At 42.7% G+C, this 18,956-nt stretch overlaps 1 protein-coding gene across 1 annotated transcript in view; it reads left to right on the top strand.

Annotated features, from left to right (window-relative positions):
* The window catches only part of LOC103183821 (tumor necrosis factor receptor superfamily member 16), a 42,706-nt gene that overhangs the window by 16,180 nt on the left and 7,570 nt on the right, over nt 1–18,956 (top strand). Inside the window, exons 3-4 of the mRNA XM_042343277.1 lie at nt 199–561; nt 18,063–18,261. Of these exons, the coding sequence (XP_042199211.1) occupies nt 199–561; nt 18,063–18,261 (562 nt within the window). The remainder of the gene's footprint in view (nt 1–198; nt 562–18,062; nt 18,262–18,956) is intronic.

Genomic DNA, 18,956 nt, shown 5'->3' with positions numbered 1-18,956 from the left:
TAGCTCGTGTGCGGATCCCTGACTGTCCAGCGCCTCGGGACGTCCTCCTGACGTGAAAAGCACTTGTGAACATAATTTGATGTAATTTTTGATTGGAGAGTCTGTGGCCTGGTTCAGGACATGAACTGATCTCAGTTTCAGTCCAAATTAAGAGTTATATTTTGGCCCTTACAAGAATGTTTTCCTTTTTTCCTCTAGGTGTCACTTACTCAAACATCTCAAGCCACACCGACCCGTGCCAACAGTGTACAGTGTGCACAGGCACAATGACCATGAATATTCCTTGCATGGATAGCTTTGACACGGTCTGCTCTTGCATGAATGGGTTTTACCTGAACAGCAGCGAAGATGAAAAGTGCCTTCCGTGTGAGATCTGCGACAACGGGTCTGGTGTCCTGGAGCAATGCACCGAAACACAGAATACAATCTGCGAGGTCTGTCCTCCAGAGACCTATTCTGACCAGAAAAGCAGCATCGACCCATGCATGCCTTGCACTATTTGTGAGGAGAATGAGATGATGGTCACGGAGTGCTCGTCTGTGCAAGACACAGTATGCACATGTAAGTCCACTCGCCTCTTGGGAGCTGTCACTTGAAACGCGTCACTTCTGCTTGATGTTTTTGTTGAACAAAACTAGTGTAGTGTTGAGATGCACAGTGGGGAAGTTGATTCATAAATTGAAGCTGATGATTTTGATTACAAGACTGTGGGGAGTGGGAGGTTTGACTTAAGTTACCAGGTATCTAGCAGACTTGATAATGATAATCACAAGGCGCTATACAAATGCAATTTGTTGTTGTTAATACACATTTGTCTATGTATTGGTCTGATTGTTATTAATGGTGGATCCAGATGGAGGTGATCATGTACCCCATGCAGATCCAGATCTATACTAGGCAACTCTAGCCCCCGCATCCTCACCCACATATGATTGACTGCAAGGTCCTCACTCTCACCGACATATGCCTTTGAACCCTTATCTCTAAGCAACTCCTTATCTCTCTGATCTTTCCTATCCCTATTGTGCCTGCTCTGCTCTCCACCTCCACTTAAACTTGATATAGTGTCTTTCACATCGGGAGGACATCTCAAAGAACTTACCAGGATCCAGAGTGTAATGACCATGTATTATATAATAATAGTAATAATAATAATTTTTGCATTTGATATAACGCCTCATCAGGTCATTGAAACGTCTCAAAGCGCTTCACGGATCATACTGTAAAGTAAATTGACTGTATATTTGTGGGTAAAATACAGCAGCCAATTGCAGTGCAGCAATGTCCAACAAACAGTCGTGGCTTGAGTGACAGATTTTCTTTTTTAAGGAATTATTACCCCCTGGAAAGCGATCCGCCAATCGACTAAAAAACAGTAGTTTCTACTTACTGCTCGGTAAACAGAGGCATACAGAGTAAGAAAACTTGCCCAACTTTTCGGCCTGCTCTGGAATCGAATCTGGATCCTCTCGCTTGCGAGGCGACCACTCTAACCAATACTTTACAGAACTCCATAGTAGGTGGTGTGAATGCTAAGTGTTATAGGTGGACATGTAGCATTTTAGCAGAGGCAGGTGCGTGAAGTGCTACAGTAATTTTTGCGTTAAAAATTGCACAACGCTAAATAAAGAGTTTGTTGCCTTTGAACTGCACAAAACCGCAAGCATTTCTGTTTGACGGCAGCATTTGTGACCTACGTAACATTTGGCCGAAGTTCAAATTTATTGATAACAGCAGAAGAAGAATTTTATGTTAAAATAAATGAAGAACATTACACAAGAGGAAGTCCGGAAATTCTTAAGGTTTGCTAAACATGCTATATCGTGGATCCCAGTCAATATTCTTATTAAACTGACCCGATGTCACCCTGGGAACACTTTGATATGTTGCCAGCAGCCCATATACTGGCATCCACGGAGAAAAAAGGATTTCGCTACCTCCATCTGGAGCAAATGATGAACCTCCCTATTTCCCATTTGTCTGCGTTGCTTTAAAAGTAACCACTTAGCCATTACTGCTGACACGATATTTTGGAGAGCAAAGCACATATAAAGCATCTATTGACGAAAGCCATAAAAGAGCATCTACAAACGCTATTCAAGGCTACACAGCATTGATTTCCAGATGCTCAGCCTTTGATGATACGATTTGCCTGAAGCTCTACAGCAGAAATGGTGCGAGGCCTGCGAAGGGCCTTGCGTAACCCAAATGAGTTCTTGTGTAGAGAATGCTGGAGTCAGAAGAATATGACACTTATTTAGCTCGGAAACTAATTAGCATCTACAGTCCTATATAGGGCCATGTCAAGCTAACACAACTAAGCTTTTGTTGATGGGTGCTTTCTGCTAGAGGGTAGGGCCTGAGACTTGACCCAAGGGATGGCCATGAAAGGCTGAATCTGAGCAGGGGAGAGCAGTTCAGGTTAGAAAATATCATTATCTGCTTCCATCTGTTCTTCCCGGTTGCCTCTTGATAGTTCGCTCTCCACAAGAGATGTTCAAGAATTAATTAATGACTCTTTTATTTTTTTTAACTGGGATCTCAAGGCGTGGAGTGAATCCAATAGGATGATTGAGAAGAGTAGCAGAGGAGATAAGATCAGTCAAGGCGATGTGGCAAAAAGTGCTAATAATAATAATAATAATTGCATTTGATATAGCGCCTTATCACATATTCGAGATGTCTCAAAGCGCTTCACAGAATATACTGTAACGTGAATTGACTGTATTTTGTGGGTGAAATGCGGCCCAATTGCACTCAGCAGTGTCCCACAAACAGTCGTGGATTGAGTGACCAATTAGTTATTATTACTTTTTTNGAAGGAATTATTGCCCCTGGGAAAGTGTTCCACCAATCGACTAACAACTGGGTTCCTACTTACCGCTAGCTAAACAGAGGAGCGTGGGACATCCTCCCGATGTGAAAGGCGCTCTGTAAATGTAATTTTGTTGTTGTGTGGAGTAAAGAAACTTGCCCCAAATTTTGTCCTGCCAGGAATCAAACCCAGGTCTCTCACTTGGGTGGCAAGTGCTCTAATCACTGAGCTAAGCTTGGGGTTTAAAAGCCTGTAGATCGTATGAGTGAGTGAAGCCTTTAGGTGTCACTCCAGCTCAGTGAGTAGCGCTCTCGCCTCTGAGACAGAAGGTTGTGGGTTCAAACCCCACTTTGGGATTTTGAGCACACATTCCAAGCTGACACTCCAGTGCAGGGCTGGGGGGAAGCAGTGCTTTGTAGAAGGTGCCATGTTTCAGTTTTGATGGTTAAAACCGAGGTCTCATCTGGGCCTGTTTGAGTAGACATCAAAAGATCCCGTGGCACTGTTCGAAAACAGAGAAGGGAATTTTTCCCAGTGTCCTGGCCAACAATCCTACAGATAAAATTGGTCACTCACATCATGGCTGTCTGTAGGGGTTGCTGTGCATCAGTGATGCAGCTAGGAATTTGCTCAAAGGGAGGTAAGAGGCAGAGTGACTGATTAACCACGTTCACCACACTTTACAGTGAATCCTGTGAAGCACTTTGGGATGTCCTCCTGACATGAAAGGCATAGCACCAAATGCAAGGATGATTATTATTATTATTACTAATATGATTTAAAGATTCTGAAACCTGAAGAACGACTAGCGGAGTTGCAGCTGCCTTCGCTGTGATGGCACATGGCTTTAAAGTACCAAGAGTTGTATGTGATGCAGATCTAAAGAGACTTCTAACTTAAACACTTACAATTAGTTCTCAGGTAGACCAGATCCAAGGCGAAACCAATCAGTGCTTTGAAAATAATTTGGATAAATGCCGGTAGCTCCTTTACTCCAAACGCCTCTGTTTGTCTAGCAGTAAGTAGGAACCCGGATGTTAGTCAATTGGCGGATCGCTTTTCTGGGGATAATAATCCCTTCAAAAGAATAATAATAATTTGGTCACTCAATCCACGACTGTTTGTGGGACACTGCTGTGCGTAATTAGCTGCCGTGATTCGCCCAGAAAATACACAATCGATTCACTTTACAGTATATCCTGTGAAGCGCTTTCAGATGTTTCGAAGACGTGATAAGGCGCTGTATCAAATGCAAGGTTTATTATGATAACTTGAATATTAAATGATTCCAGCAGCTCCCTGAGTCTAGGCATGGTTTTTATCACGTACAATATATTTTCAGAATTCTTTATCTGGATTGAAATTGCCTTTTTGGGATTTTTTTTCCACGCCTTAATGTTGCTTTGAAGTTGGATTGTGCGATACAGATCAACTGAACATGTCTAAAATGCAGTGAGAAAGTCAATACAAAGTTAGCCATGTGGCACTATCTTATAAAACTGTCTGTCACTCTGAACATTTTTAGACTTTTTCTCATGACAAAACCAGATTGGAATCCTGGAGAAATGTGCTGAAACACTCAGTAATCTTGGCTCAAAATTTGGTATTGGTTTTGGTCAGCCCGAGTGTCTGACATGCGAAAACTCATTATTATGCTAAAATGTACCCAAATCACACTGGGAACTCCACATATGTGTACCACGTGCACATAGACTTCCCTGTGTCTGAAATGGAATGCGTAATCTCTCCCTGGAGGGTACCTGCTTATTTAATTCCAGAGAGTATTAGGTGCAGTTAGTAAGAGGACTCCAGAGTGTGCATTGGAGTCAAAGCAGATTGCTATTGAGGGCTCCTGTAGCTCAGTGGTTAGAGTGGGTTTGATTCCCGGGCAGGACAAGTTTTCTTACTCCACACGCCTCTGTTTACCTAGCAGTAAGTAGGAACCCGGTTGTGGATCGATTGGCAGATCACTTTTCCAGGAGTAATAATTCCTTCAAAATAAATAAAAATAATTCGGTCACTAAATCCACGACTGTTTGTGGGACACTGCTGTGCGCAATCGCCCACGAAATATACAGTCAATTGACTTTACAGTATATCCTGTAAAGCGCTTTGAGACACCTCGAAGACATGATAAGGCGCTGTATCAAATGCAAGGATTATGCCTATTCTTATTGAGGGCACTGTCCATTGCTTGTCAAGCTGGGACCACCCTACCCGTTAGTGTTTTGGCTTGCAGGGTTAACAGGAGCTGCCTGGAAACTCTCTCTGCCCCCAGTGAAAAATGTTGTTGCCCTCAAAAGGGATTAACAAGTCAATTTTAGCCCGGTTTGAATGAACCCAGGCTGATGGGATTAATCTGCTGGTGGATGGCATATTCGTAAACATTGACAATACTAAAATAAATTACGGGGAGAAGAGGAAAAAAAAATCAAGAAAGTGAGCAGCTTGCTATCCGATAAGATCAGTAGGGATTTTTTACCAGAAGGCTTTCGACGTTATCGGAAAAGGCCTTGCGTTTTGATCCGATGAGCTGAGCCGATTCCGCAAGCCACATTCCGCAAGCTTTGAATATTTTCCCCGTCACCCATTAGCTGATTTTCATTGTACCGTTTGGTGGACAAAGGACCTTTGATCCATTTGACCTCAATCTTCCAAGATACTTACTTACTCTCTTCCCAGTTTCTCAAATGAGTCCAGCTTCCTGACCTATATGCCATCCTTTCTGATTCCACTTGTTCCTGACTCTCTGTGTAAACAATTGCCGCCTGTTCCCTTTACATCTTGCATGATTTGGGTTTAAAGCGACGATTTTCATTGTCCGGTTGCTCTTTTGCATCTTTGCATTCGAAATAGCACCTGATCACGTCTTCGAGACGTCTCCAAGCGCTTCACGGAACATACCGCGCAAGTGAGTTGACTGTATATTTTGTGGGCGAAACGCGGCAGCCAATTGCGCACAGCGGCGTCCCACAAACAGTCGTGGATTGAAAGCAACAACAAATTGCATTTGGGTGGTGCCTTTCACATCTGGATGACGTCCCGAGTTGTTGGACCATAAAGAGTTTGCACCCGAGTTGGAGGTTGGAGTCTTGCCTAAAAATACACAAACACTTAAAGAAATGCCCAGAGGTGCTCTGCCGTAGTAAGGCTCATTATCAAATGCAAGGATTATTATTATTATTAATAATAATAGATCAAAACTGGGGATCTACAGGGTCTATAATGCTTAGCGTCATACTAGCCAGTGGCTTTACCAACCTCCGCAGTTTGTCCTTGAAGAACGCTGCAACTTGTGCTAATGACCTCACCAAATCACTCACAGTTGGGGTAGGAAAGAAAATTCCTCGCAAATGGTTGGAGGTCAAGCTCGCGAGCAAGTCGTTTCCTCCGCTGCGATTAAACTGATGAACTCTTAGCTTCTGGCAGCGTAACACCTAACCTTGTCCCTTGTGGAGGGCTGCGAATGAGAACCGTTACCATAATGGCACACTGTATCTCGACCCTCCACTCATTACTGCCAGGTCTGTGGCTGGTGTTTGTCAGTTGTTCATCCAGACGCCAAGCTTCCTCTCCGAGCATTTTCTCTCTTTGTGACAAGTGTAACAGCATGTCGAGTTAATGCTTGCGTTTTACCATTTAACATTCTTTCGCTGGTCAGACAAATGCCTTTCTCGGTTGAGACGTCTCTGCTGAAACTCACTGTTGACGATTCAGTTAGACAGCTCCTGAGAGTGACTGTGAACTTTACAGGATCAGAGGCTCTGCACTGGGTTTAAAAGTACATTTCCAAAATCCTAAGTGACTGACTCATGTGATCCACTCCATATTAATAATATTAATATAATAATAATCTTGTGTTTGATATCGTATCATCCTCCACCTCCGCACTCCCTTTCCAACCCCCAGCTCGGTTGTCCAGACAGCACTGTCAAGCACGTTTGAGTCATCCTCCCAATGTGCAAAGCTCTGTGTAGACATCTGCTGAATTGTATTGCATTTTACGCCAGGAGGACATCTCAAAGCGCTTCGTGGGATTTACTGTAAAGCATAGTGACTGTGTATTTTGTAGGCGAAGGCGGCAGATGTTCGAACGCAGCAGTGCCCCACAAACAACTATGAATGAATGCCCAATTTTAGCTGAGGGACAGCGGAAGGAAATTCCCTTCTCTTTTTGAATGAGATCTTTAAAGTCCACCTGAACAGGCAGACGGGACTTTGATTTTACATCTCATCCAAAGGACGGCACCTCAGTGATCTCGCCAATGCAAGACTTCAGATTTGTTCAGCTGAAGAAGGCTCTTTGGCCCATTTCTTTTCATCCTTTCAGAATACCTGCTTTATTATCCTCGCCTCACAGCATTGAGCTGTTTATCAAACGAGACTGAGTTTCCTGGTTTCAACCACCCTCCCAGGCAACCTGTTCCAGTCATTAATTACTTTCTGGGTAAAGAAAGTCTTCCCGGTGTCTGCCGTGAAATTAGCATTTTGCAACTCTAAACCTCCCTCCTCTGGTTCTTGCTCTTGTTCATTCTAAAGGATTATTCAGAAACTATGAACGATCCAATTACGAGGTGCAAAATGTGACATGTGGGATTTATCACATGGAATTTGTTATCGAATGTCACATTTTTCTCCCCCTCATTATAAATCCTATACGTCCCAGCAGAATACTGCAGAGTATTTCGTGGGGAATGTGAAACCAATGTCCCATAAGATTACTGTTTGTGAGCCCAAGAGGAGCGCACATCAAGGGCGTTGAGCTCACAGGCAGTCAAGGAGCAAAAATGCACTCAGAACTGACAGCAGGCAACATTTCTGAAAGCACGTGAAACATTGATATTTGTTACCCTCGAGCAGAGGAGCCATAGCTGCAAATCATGAAAGAATCGCAGTTCAGAGAATGATTATCACCCACCAGAGCTTTACTTTCACGGTTTATGATGTTATGTAAAACTTCCACTCAAAGTCGCTCTCGGACCAGTTTGTTCTAAAGTGAGCTGGTAACATCCTATTTATTGCCAATGCAGTAAATCCACTCCTAAATTTTAAGTGGACACAGCAACAGATTTTTTTTAATGAAAGATTCGGTCGCAGGGGGTGAAAAATTTCTCCCGGGTCTAACTGCATTCTTTTAAATGCTCCGAATGAAGGCCACATATTATAAATTCAAGTTGTTGTTGTTGTCATCTATTTTCTTAGTGTTTCAGAGTGTCCGGAGTTTGGTAGATTCTGAACTTTGAAGCCATTTTTCCGAAGTTCTTTTGAGAAAATACGGAAGGTTCTTTAAGGGTCCTGCAGTTCAATAGAATAAACTCTCCCTTCAGAAAATTCCTCAATGTAATCACTGGCCGCAGGCCCAGTGTGTCCAGAAATGTGGAGAACGTGGGTCAAACGGAGGTGGCAAGGCAGAGTCCATGGGATTCAAGAAAAACATTTGTGTTCCTGCAGATAACAAGGAGCGTGTCCTGCTAAACAACTAACATCCCAAGTTGGGAACAGACACAAACACACACAACCTCAGAGGTTATCATACTCCCACGATCTAGTCTGCAGTTCCTCTTGAGGTCTTCTGTGCTGTCTGAGTAGCTTGTTTCGACAAAGCGTTACAAAATAATAGTAATTTGGTCACTTCAATCCACGACTATTTGCGGGACACCGCTATACGCAATTGGCTGCCGCGTTTTGCCCACAAAAGATGCAGTCAATTCACTTTAGTATGTTCTGTGAAGGCATTGTGTGAGATGGTAGATCATCAATAACAATAACCTTTATATAGCTCCCTTCACACAGGGTAGTGTCTCGGAGTGGAGCCTGACGCTGAGCCTATGGGAGGGGGAGGTGACCGTAAGCAAGGTCTTCGGGCACGATCTGTAAATAGGGAAGGAGGCAGCAAGGTGACAAGGCAAAGGGAATTACCAAACAGACATAGGAATTAAACGGCAATTACAAACGGAGTAGAATACTCGCTTATTCGCGGAACTTTTAACATTCCTGTATATTTGACCTCCAACTTCCTGTTGTGATGACTTGTGAATTGAATAGATTGGGTGGCACCAGAAACTGAGGCAAGGAAATGGCCTTTTGTGAAAATGATTCAAGAAAGTGGAATGGTCGTCAGGCCAGAAAGCCTCTGTGTTTGGGATGTTGAGTTGGAAATCTTGTCTGTTTCTGATGTTTAATATCCAGTGATACGTGGTCAGTAGCAACGGACCTCAGACCTGGACTGACGACTGATGAAATGTTCAGAAAAAAAAAAATTTTTTACAAGTGCGTCGCTTTTGCATTCTTTCACTGAAACGAGAAGACGGATGATTGAACTCCTGTAATTCAGAATTTTTTTTGAGGGATTTGATACAATGCATTGTAAACATTTGCATTCCTTGAACAAGCTTTTTAAAGATAACATTGGTGTTCATCTCGTTATAAATATTAACAATCCTTGGCTTTTAATTCGGCAGGATGTCTCAAAGCGCTTCACAGAAAATATTATAAAGTGTAGTGACTGTGCATTTTTGTAGACAAATGTCCTGGTCAATAATCCGCCCAAATAAAATGGGTCATTCACTCCACGGCTGTTTGTGGAACATTGCTGTGCGCATATTGACTGCCACGTTCTTCCGGAAAACACACAGTCACTACACTTTACAGTACATCCTGTGAAGCACTTTGAGGTGACCGCCTGCCTTGAAAGCCACTCTTTCTTTCTAATTCATTAATATTAAGTGTGTGAACTCTACTGTGAGGCGATTTCTCATTCAAATCAAATAATGGAACAGCTGGCAAACAGACAGAAGGAACAGCATCCAACAGAAACAGACTCCATGGCAATCACTCAGGTGGACTTGCTTTCTGGAGATTGGACTCCAGACTGACTCAAGCTACAGTGACAAAAAACAGAAAGCTATAGTGAATTGTATTCTGTAATAAGTGGATGTTACGTGTGATTAGGGCTGAAAGTTGATCAACATGCACATTTTGTGACAATAGTGTAAGAGGTCTTTTATAATAAAAATAATAATAATACTTGCATTTGATCACGTCGGGAGGACGTCCCAAAGCGCTTCACAGAACACACTGTAAAGTGAATTGACTGTATATTTGTGGGCGAACGCGGCAGCCAATTGCGCACAGCAATGTCCCACAAACAGTCGTAGATTGAAAATGACCAATTTATTATTGTTTTGGGTTTTGGAGGGTTTATTATTAGGCTCTGTGTGGAGTAAGGAAACTTGCCCAAGGTTTCGCCCTCTGCCTGGAATTGAACTCAGGTCTCTCGCTTGCAAAGCGAGTGCTCTAACCACTGAGCTACAGGACTCCACGACTTCAGGGCCAGGGATCCAGACAATTTGCGAATTGTGTTAACCATGTGTAAAGACACAGAGGAAATTACAGGCTCCCTTAATTAGTTAACACCCAATAAAAGTGTGTTCTATTCTATTAGGGTCTTGACTGCTTTGCCACTTGAAACCCAAGCCATTGCAAGATTCATTTTTCTGCCATATTAGTTCTGAAATTATAAACAGATTTGGGCCACACCACCAAATCTGCTGATGCTAATCATTGGCAATGATTGAATAGTTATGATTTCGTCCTGTCAAACTCGACCGAATAGAATCCATCAAAGAAACAGAAACGGAACTCTTTTGATCCACCAATTATTTTTGGGGGTTGGGAGTGGGGAATGTCGTACTAAGTAAATTAGCTGCTGGGTTCACCAACAAAACACAGTCATTACACTACGATAAATCTTACTAAGCACTTGGAAAGGGAGTTGGATAGGAACTTGAAAAGTAAAAATGTACTGGGCTATAGGGTGAGAGTGGGGGAGTGGGACGACAACAGCAGCAGCAGTAACAACTTGGATTTATACAGTGCCCTCCACGCTGGATGGCGTCTCAGTTAGGTAGCTCTTTCAAAGAGTTGGCACAGGCATGATGGGCCGAATGGCCTCCTTCTGCGTTGTAAGATTCTATGATTTCTATGGTTTTTAGGTGTTTTGATGGCACTATATCAACATGGATGTTAATGCAACGACAACAACTTTACATTTACACAGCTCCCTTCACGTGGGATAGCGTCCCAGAGCGCTTGACAGTGCCAGAGCCTGACCCCGAGAGGGAGAAGGAAGGGGGAGGTGACTGTAAGCAACGTTCCAAAAAGAGGAAGGTCTTTAGGCGGGGTTTGAAAGTGGAGAGGGAGGGGGCGAGGCGGAGGAATTGAGGGAAATACAGGGACTGGATGAGATGATACTCATTTGATATGCAGCTAAGCCTTGGCCTTCATTTTCACTTCGAGTGCTTTTATTTGCTTTTATAAATGTGCCACAGGACAGGATATTTCTCCAGTGCTGTGTCAAGTCAAGTCAACCACCAGGAACATCAGTGCCAAGTGCAATTGTGGTCGAGTTCAGAGCTTAACGTTCATTTAAACCAGATCTGTTTTTTGGGGGGGCATTTGCAGTGAATTGCCAAAGTTGCATTGTTAGAAAAAGCTGATGATTGATGATTCCCTTTGAGGGTTCCAGTTGCAGCTTTCCCTTGAAGCCTAAAAAAAATCAAAGCATCAGCAATACTGATCCCAAAAAATGTTTAAAAAAATTTTGACTGCAAATATTTGCAGTAAATTGTCTCCTGGTTTTAAAAGGTCCACTTTGTCTCCCTCTCCTTGTCTTTCATGTCCCTGCTTCCCTGCTTGATTTCCCAGTAATAATACTAATAATCCTTGCATTGAATATAGCGTGTGTGAGCAGCCCGTCCTGTCTGTTGAATTCAACAACAACAACAAGATTACATTTGTATAGCGCCTTTCACGTCGGGAGGACGTCCTGTTCAGTGTGCCATTGGATCATTTGTGGAGTTCTGTACCTCAGTGGTTAGAGCGCTTGCCTCGCAAGCGAGAGACCAGGGATTGATTCCCGGCAAGTTTCCTTACTCCACACGCCTCTGTTTACCTAGTGGTAAGTAGAAACCCGGTTGTTAGTCGATTGGCGGATCACTTTTCCGGGGTAATTACAAAATGTACAGTCAATTCACTTTGCTGTATATTGTGTGAAGTGCTTTGAGACGTCTCGAAAACATGATAACGCGCCGTATCAAATGCAAGGATTATTTCTATTTATTATTTCAAAACACTTGTCTTGTGTGAAGGGTGAAAGTCGAACTTTTGTCTTAAGGGACGGGCACTTCAACCAGGAAAGACCAATGGGTACGCTCTGACTTATAGTGAGTTGTAATATTAATCATAAATTATTATTATAGCAAAGGTGAAAAGGGTCATAAATTAGTGGTAGCCATTTCGCTCTCTCAGGACATCCCGAGGAATGTGTTCACAGGTTCTTAAAGGTTCCATTATCTAAAACAGGTGGAGCTGCAATTTTTCTCTGACACAGTTGATTACGTGCAAATGCCAAGAGCTGAGGCTTGTTAGGAACATACTTTAAGCTGCAAACAGTGGGGCAGCTTCCTACGAAAGTGTAGTAACAAATCCAGTTTGGTTTGTCAAAAGACCGCAGCAGACCACAGCAAGCACTTATTAAAAAAAATGTTTTTGTGGTGTGGTGAAAAGTACACGGAGCAGTACCTGTGACTGTGGGTGGGTCTGATGTCAGTCTGCAAGTGCTATCACTCAATGTAAGTCTCTCACGCGTGGTTCTGTAGCTTAGTGGTTAGAGCACTTGCCTCGCAATAACCCGATTTCGATTCCCTGTCAGGGTGAAACCCTAGGCAAGTCTCCTTACTCCACACACCTCTGTTCATCTAGCTGTTACCTGGTTGCTAGTCGATTGGCAGATCACTTTTCATAGGGGTAGTAAGCCCTTCAAAAAAAATTATACTAATGTGGTCATTCAATCCACGACTGTATGTGGGGACGTTGCTGTGCGCAATTGGCTACCGCGTTTCGCTCACAAAATACACAAGTCAATCCACTTGGCAGTATGTCCTGTGAAGTGCTTTGAGACATCTCGATGGCGAGTTAAGGCGCTGTATCAAATGTAAAGATTTTTTTTATTATTATTAAATCAAGGCATGTTGCCCACCTCCCTGATTGCTGGAGTGTGCTCCTTAGAGAGCACAGGACTGTGCAAAGCTATGTGGTTTTCCACCAGGGAATCAAAGTGAACAACATGCTACATTAATACTGAAAACCTCTGCAGATGTTTTGTGTCTGTTGCCAGGCCTTTCGTACCGTTCTGAAGGCAACATTCCCATTCCATCTCCCTCGCTCTGGGTGTGAACCCACAGAAACAGGGAATTCCATTGGGAACGATCTTACATTATTTCCAAGATTTTCCCAGGAAAGCTGACTGCCAAATTTTTCCTGTTGATGGTTGCCATCAGCTCAGAATCTGCTCAGCATTAACCATGAAACGGTTAGAAAGGGCTAAGTCTGTGATCTCCCAGGAACATGCCCTCTGTATCCTCATGTACATCGCTGCTCAAATCTTTCTTAACAACAGGGAATGGCTTGTTATATTCTAGGCTTTTCTGTAACAAAACCCAACATTTTACTCATTGTTCTCCAACAAAATATACACCATCAGTCTTTACAGTACATCCCGTGAAGCATTTTGGGACATCCTTGGCCCAACTAGTCCATGGTCGTGCTTATATTCTACACAAACCTCCTATTCCCTTCTCTCTCGTGTGTGCATGAAGTATTCCCTTAAATACACAGATGCTCTTAAATACACAGACCAATTGGCTGCCGTGTTTCGCCCATAAAATATACAGTCAAATCACTTTACAGGATATTATGTGAAACGCTTTGAGAGGTCTCGAAGTCGTGACAACGTCTTGAAGGCGCTGTATCAAATAATAATAATAATCCTAGAATTTGATAATCGCTTTTCACGTTTTTGAGACGTCTCAAAGCGCTTCACAGAATTCACTGTAAAGTGAATTGACTGCATTTTTGTGGGCGAAACGCGGCAGCCAATTGTGTACAGCAGCGTCCCACAAACAGTCATGGATTGAAGTGACCAAATTATTATTTTTTTTCTTGAGGGATTATTATCAGGCCTGTGGAGTAAGGAAACTTGCCCAAGTTTTCTCGCTTGTGAGGCGAGTGCTCTTAACTACTGAGCTACAGGACTCCAAATGGAAGGATTATTCTTATTCTTATTATTAGACTTACTAACAAGTGGAAGCAGTCTATCAACCTCCAACTTATTGAATCCTTTCATTATCTTAAACGCCTCTAATTAGAGGAGTAGACCTCTCATGAGTTGCTTGACACTCGCCAGTCGCTTTCAATGGGAAATAAAATATTGGGAGCCTTAGGACTGAGCGGTTTAACTACCTCAAGTTGTTAGTGATGGGAGTAAAATAAGTAAATCAGTGGACAGATAAATCCCTGCAGTGATACTAAACACTTAAATTAAGCCAAGGCAAAATGTGTTTCTGAATCCAATTAAAAACCAATTTAATCTCCAAAAGGGGCCAAGAGATTCCCAATCATCCTAGTTTTCCAGTATCCTCTTAATAATCTACCTTGGGTAAAAAATCTGTAGCTGTTCCTGTTGGGAGTTTTTCCCTCTCCATAATAACAACAACTTGCATTTATATGGTGCTCCTCACGCTGGGTAGCATCCCAGAGCGCTTGACAGTAGCTGAGCACGAGGCAGAGCTCTAAATTGTTTTGAACTTTACCGACACACTCTTATCTTTTATTTCATTGACTCATAGAATCATAGAGTTATACAGCATGGAAGGAGGCCATTCGGCCCATCGTGTCTGTGCCGACTCTTTGAAAGAGCTGTCCAAATTAATCCCACTCCCATGCTCTTACCCCACATCGTCCTGCAAACTTGTCCTCCCCGAATATCTATCTACTTCTCCCTTGAAAGTTGTTATCGAATCAGCTTCCACCCACCGGCCTTTCAGACAATGCATTCCAGATCCAAGCAACTCGGACAATTTCAGTGAAACAAAATCTTATCTCATTCCCTCATGCTTTTTTTGGCAAGGCGGCCACCTAATTGCCATTCGTCGCATCAATCAGAACCAGATTTGAAATCAGTTGCCTCAGAATTCAAAGTGCCTTCTCTCTATCACAGAAACACTATTCTCACCATGAATAGAGCAGTTTTAACCCACTTTCAAGCAATTTGGAATGCAATTTCTGCTGGTCGCTAAGTTACCAACTTCAGTGACATGAATTTATAATGAAATTTCCTCCCTCTTGCGTGGTCAGTAACCTTACTGACACCTCCTTCTAGCAGAGAAGGACTCACAGTTTATAGCTCAACTGGCGTAAAAAATTCTTGAGGCTGGGACTGAAAGGAAATATCACACATTCCCAGTAGGGTGTGATATAAAGAATTGATGGGCTTAAGGCACAATTCATCATGTAACTGGTATTATGCCTGACCGGCAAATAATAACAATAATCCTTGCATTTGATACAGTGCTTTATCACGTCGTCGAGACGTCTCAAAGCGCTTCTCAGAATATACGGTAAAGTGAAGTGACTGTGTATTTTGTGGCAGCCAATTGCGGCAGCCAATTGCGCACAGCAGCGTCCCACAAACATGTAATATTATAAATATTTGATGTTGATAAGTGAAAGGAAATTTGAAATTCTCCCTCGCTCCCTCTCTCTGTACTGACATCTCACGCTCGGTTGAACATAACTTCGGTCTAAGCTCGCGCTTGTCAGTGTAAGCTGCAACAGGTTAGCAGATTGGCAACTCCTTGCCTTCTCTAAAGCCATGGGGCTGAGCCTGGGACTGAACAGGCGGCTCTTACAGTGAGTCGCAACAAGAATCCTCCGATGTTGAGAGATTAAGAAAAGGGCAATCCACTCTCTTCCTTTCCCTCTATGGTCCTTTCATCAACGGGCTGTTGCGTGCTGTAAGAATTTACATCAGGGAGAGAACAATAAGAATTATAACATTCAAATATTGGCAAAATATCTGAAACAATCTTAATACGCGTATAATGATTACATACCCCATTGACTTGTGAGTAGCATTTACAAAGCAACACTTGTCTGGCAGTCCTATCTGACAAAAAAAGGCACTGTGAATGCTTCTTAATTCTCGGAATGCATTGTTCTTCAAAAATGTTTTTGGATTAAAAAAAATGACGTTTGCCCTCGAGCGTCAGGTTGAGATACTGCTGATCTCTGTCCCACAGAGCTTTGGGGCAACATCTCAAAGCTGTGTGCCGCTTCTTAATATGAAATGAGAGTTAAAACACTTAAGCCATTGAGTCCCAGTGTCCTGGCCTCAACCGCCTTTCCTGGCCACCCTCTTCCAATCGATAAATGCCCTCTGGGTAGAGAAATACTTTGTGGTGTCTGACCGGAAATTGCCCTTTGCAACTCTAAACCTTGTTTTGTTGCCTCAGTGCAATCCACGACTGTGTGTGGGACGCTGCTGTGCGTAATTGGCTGCCATGTTTCGCCCACAAAATACACAGTCAATACACATTACAGTGTATCCTGTGAAGCGCTTTGAGACATTTTGTACACGTGATAAGGCGCTATATCAAATGCAAGGATTATTAGTATTATCCTCGGGTATTGATCCAGGTTTGGGCTTTTTCCTATTGATAATGTTAAGCATCTCTATGAGGGCTCCTCTGAGTTATCGTCTCTCAAGCCTGAAGAGGCTCCCTGGTTTTGTCTAATCATTGCTCACTGCACATGGGATGGACATGTTGAGTGATTTAACAAAAATGGCCGCCTGGATGCTCTAGTCCATTACATTGTCCATGATGCTGATCAGGTCTACGGGCTGTTTACACTGACCCAATCCAAGCATGTTCTTTCCAAACAAGATAAAAAGTGCTACCATGTGAATAACTCAGAGAGGTAGCTGGGGTTGAAGCAAAAGGTGTCAATGTATTCAAGAGGTTTGCAGGGCTCTGAGGAGAGCGCGGGGAGTGGGATTGAATTGGATGGCTCTTTTCAAAGAGCCAGCACAGATATAATGGGCAGAATGGCCTCCTTCTGTGCTGTATAATTCTATAATTCTATGATTTTAAGTAAGATGATGCACACATAGAATTATAGAATCTTACAGCACAGAAGGAGGCCATTACTTTGTATTCTGCAAAGCGCTTTGAGGCATCTCAAAGACATGATAAGACGCTGTATCAAATGCAAGGATTATTATTATAATCATTAGGCCCATTGGACTTGTGCTGGCTCTTTGAAAGAGCTAGCCAACTTGTCCCACTTCCCCGCTCTTTCCCCATAGCCATGAAAGAGAAGGGAACAGAGGGATTTAAGAGAGGGGAATAGGAGGGGTGGGGGTTAATGTGGATATAAACACCAACATGGGCTAGTTGGACTGACTGAATGTCTCTTACCTCATTGTGTAACTGTTATTCCTAAATAAATTATTTAATCTATTAATTAATAAATAAATTATTAAAAAGAAAAATAAAGAAAAATAAATGTAAATTATTGAAATGAATAATTCCTAAATTATTCCTAAATAATAACAATAATGAACATTGTAACATCTTACTGTTTATCAAAGAGCACTGTGAAAGACTTGGTTACAAGGGACCAACACGTGGAGAGGAGAGACCTTGGGGGAGGGTCCGATCTCTTCCAAAATAAATAGATGTTTCCACGAACTCCACGCCAGTAAAAGGCCCCAGCTGATGATCGAACTCTCAACGTATCCCAGAAGTCTGTACGTGCACTCCTCAGCCACATGGAGTTGATCAAAGGACTACAGCAAGGTTTAATGAAAGAAAAAAATTTGGCCATTTAAAGTTTATAAAGTGTCCCGCCCTTGAAATACGCCTTTCTGCAGGTGCTATGGTTTTCATCAACTCCCTCTCTTTGAGGATTATTAGTTGCTTCCAACCTACTCACGGCACAAAATATGTAGATACTTTTGGATGTTCAAGCAACAGAGTAGGTGGGTTGCTCAGTTTGGTTTGGGCACTGTTAAGCACAGTGATGGGTTTCCGGCTGTCCTCAATGGGACCATAAATGATCGAGTCTTTCACAATGGGTTTCAGACACTCGGCTGACCCGAAAAAATCCAACAGTTTGATAAAATTTAATTGAGGAAACTTCTAGGTTAAGAGCTCTCAACGGATCTCGTTCTTAGAGACACGTTCATGATACTGAGTGTGCTTCATCCTGGATTATCGTGCGCTATATCAAATGAAAGGATTATTATTATAATACTTCTATGTGTAAATTATCGATGTTATTTCCAATGGTGCACCACGAGATGACACATTGACTGAACCTTCACCATTTTGTGTCTCCAAAACAGCTCACAGTCCCCGTTTTTTCTCAACCGCCTTGGATGTGACTTCAAAAACCACGGCGACCGTCGAGATAATGACCACCACAGCTATCCCGAGTTCCCCAAAGCTGATCTGGAAGGGCAACAATGACAACATCATTCCTGTTTATTGCTCCATTCTGGCCGCTGTTGTGGTGGGACTTGTGGCGTACGCTGCTTTCAAACGGTAAGTCTCTGGTCTTATCTCTTTTAATATGTAAAAGAATATATAATTCTTTCACCCACAAAATATGCAGTCAATTACGGTATATTTTATGAAGTGCTTTGAGACGTCTCAAAGATTTGATAAAGCGCTATATCAAATGCAAGGGTTATTAGTAATATTATTTTGGGAGTTGACAGATTGTTCAGAACTCTGGCTGTGGATGGAGGGATAAGGTCAAGTTGGCCAAAGGGCCTTCTTCATCCAAACCAATCTCATGATTTTGTGATGTGTCAGGGATGTGAGCCTAAAAGGACTGGAAAGACAACAAAGTAGGGAGTCTCAAACAGGATGTTGGAGAATATCTACATTTTAGATACAGTGTAGGCTGTCGTTAGCGCTGCTCAGCAAATTATTGGTTCATTCCGGCTTCGAACCGCTGCCCACAACGGATTAGATTACAAGAGGAGAGAATTCCCCAGGCAAGGAGAGCTGATGTGGGAAGCTGCATTGTTGGCTTTTTCGTGCAAGCTTTTCCAGAGTTGGTTAGGTTGACACCTGGAGAAACTAAGAGTGACCAAGTGTTTAAAAGGTCACATTCCTCTCTCTGCTAGGCTGCTTTACGTAGAGCACACATCTCCCTCATGTCTAGGTTATGTAAATGTGCCACTTAGTAAATGGTGATAATAATAATAATCCTTATATTTGATATAGCGCCT

This window comes from Callorhinchus milii, unplaced genomic scaffold (genome assembly GCF_018977255.1).
Source record: "Callorhinchus milii isolate IMCB2004 unplaced genomic scaffold, IMCB_Cmil_1.0 Scaffold23, whole genome shotgun sequence".
NCBI classification, from domain to species: Eukaryota; Metazoa; Chordata; class Chondrichthyes; order Chimaeriformes; family Callorhinchidae; genus Callorhinchus; species Callorhinchus milii.
This window is presented reverse-complemented; position numbering and strand designations above follow the sequence as displayed.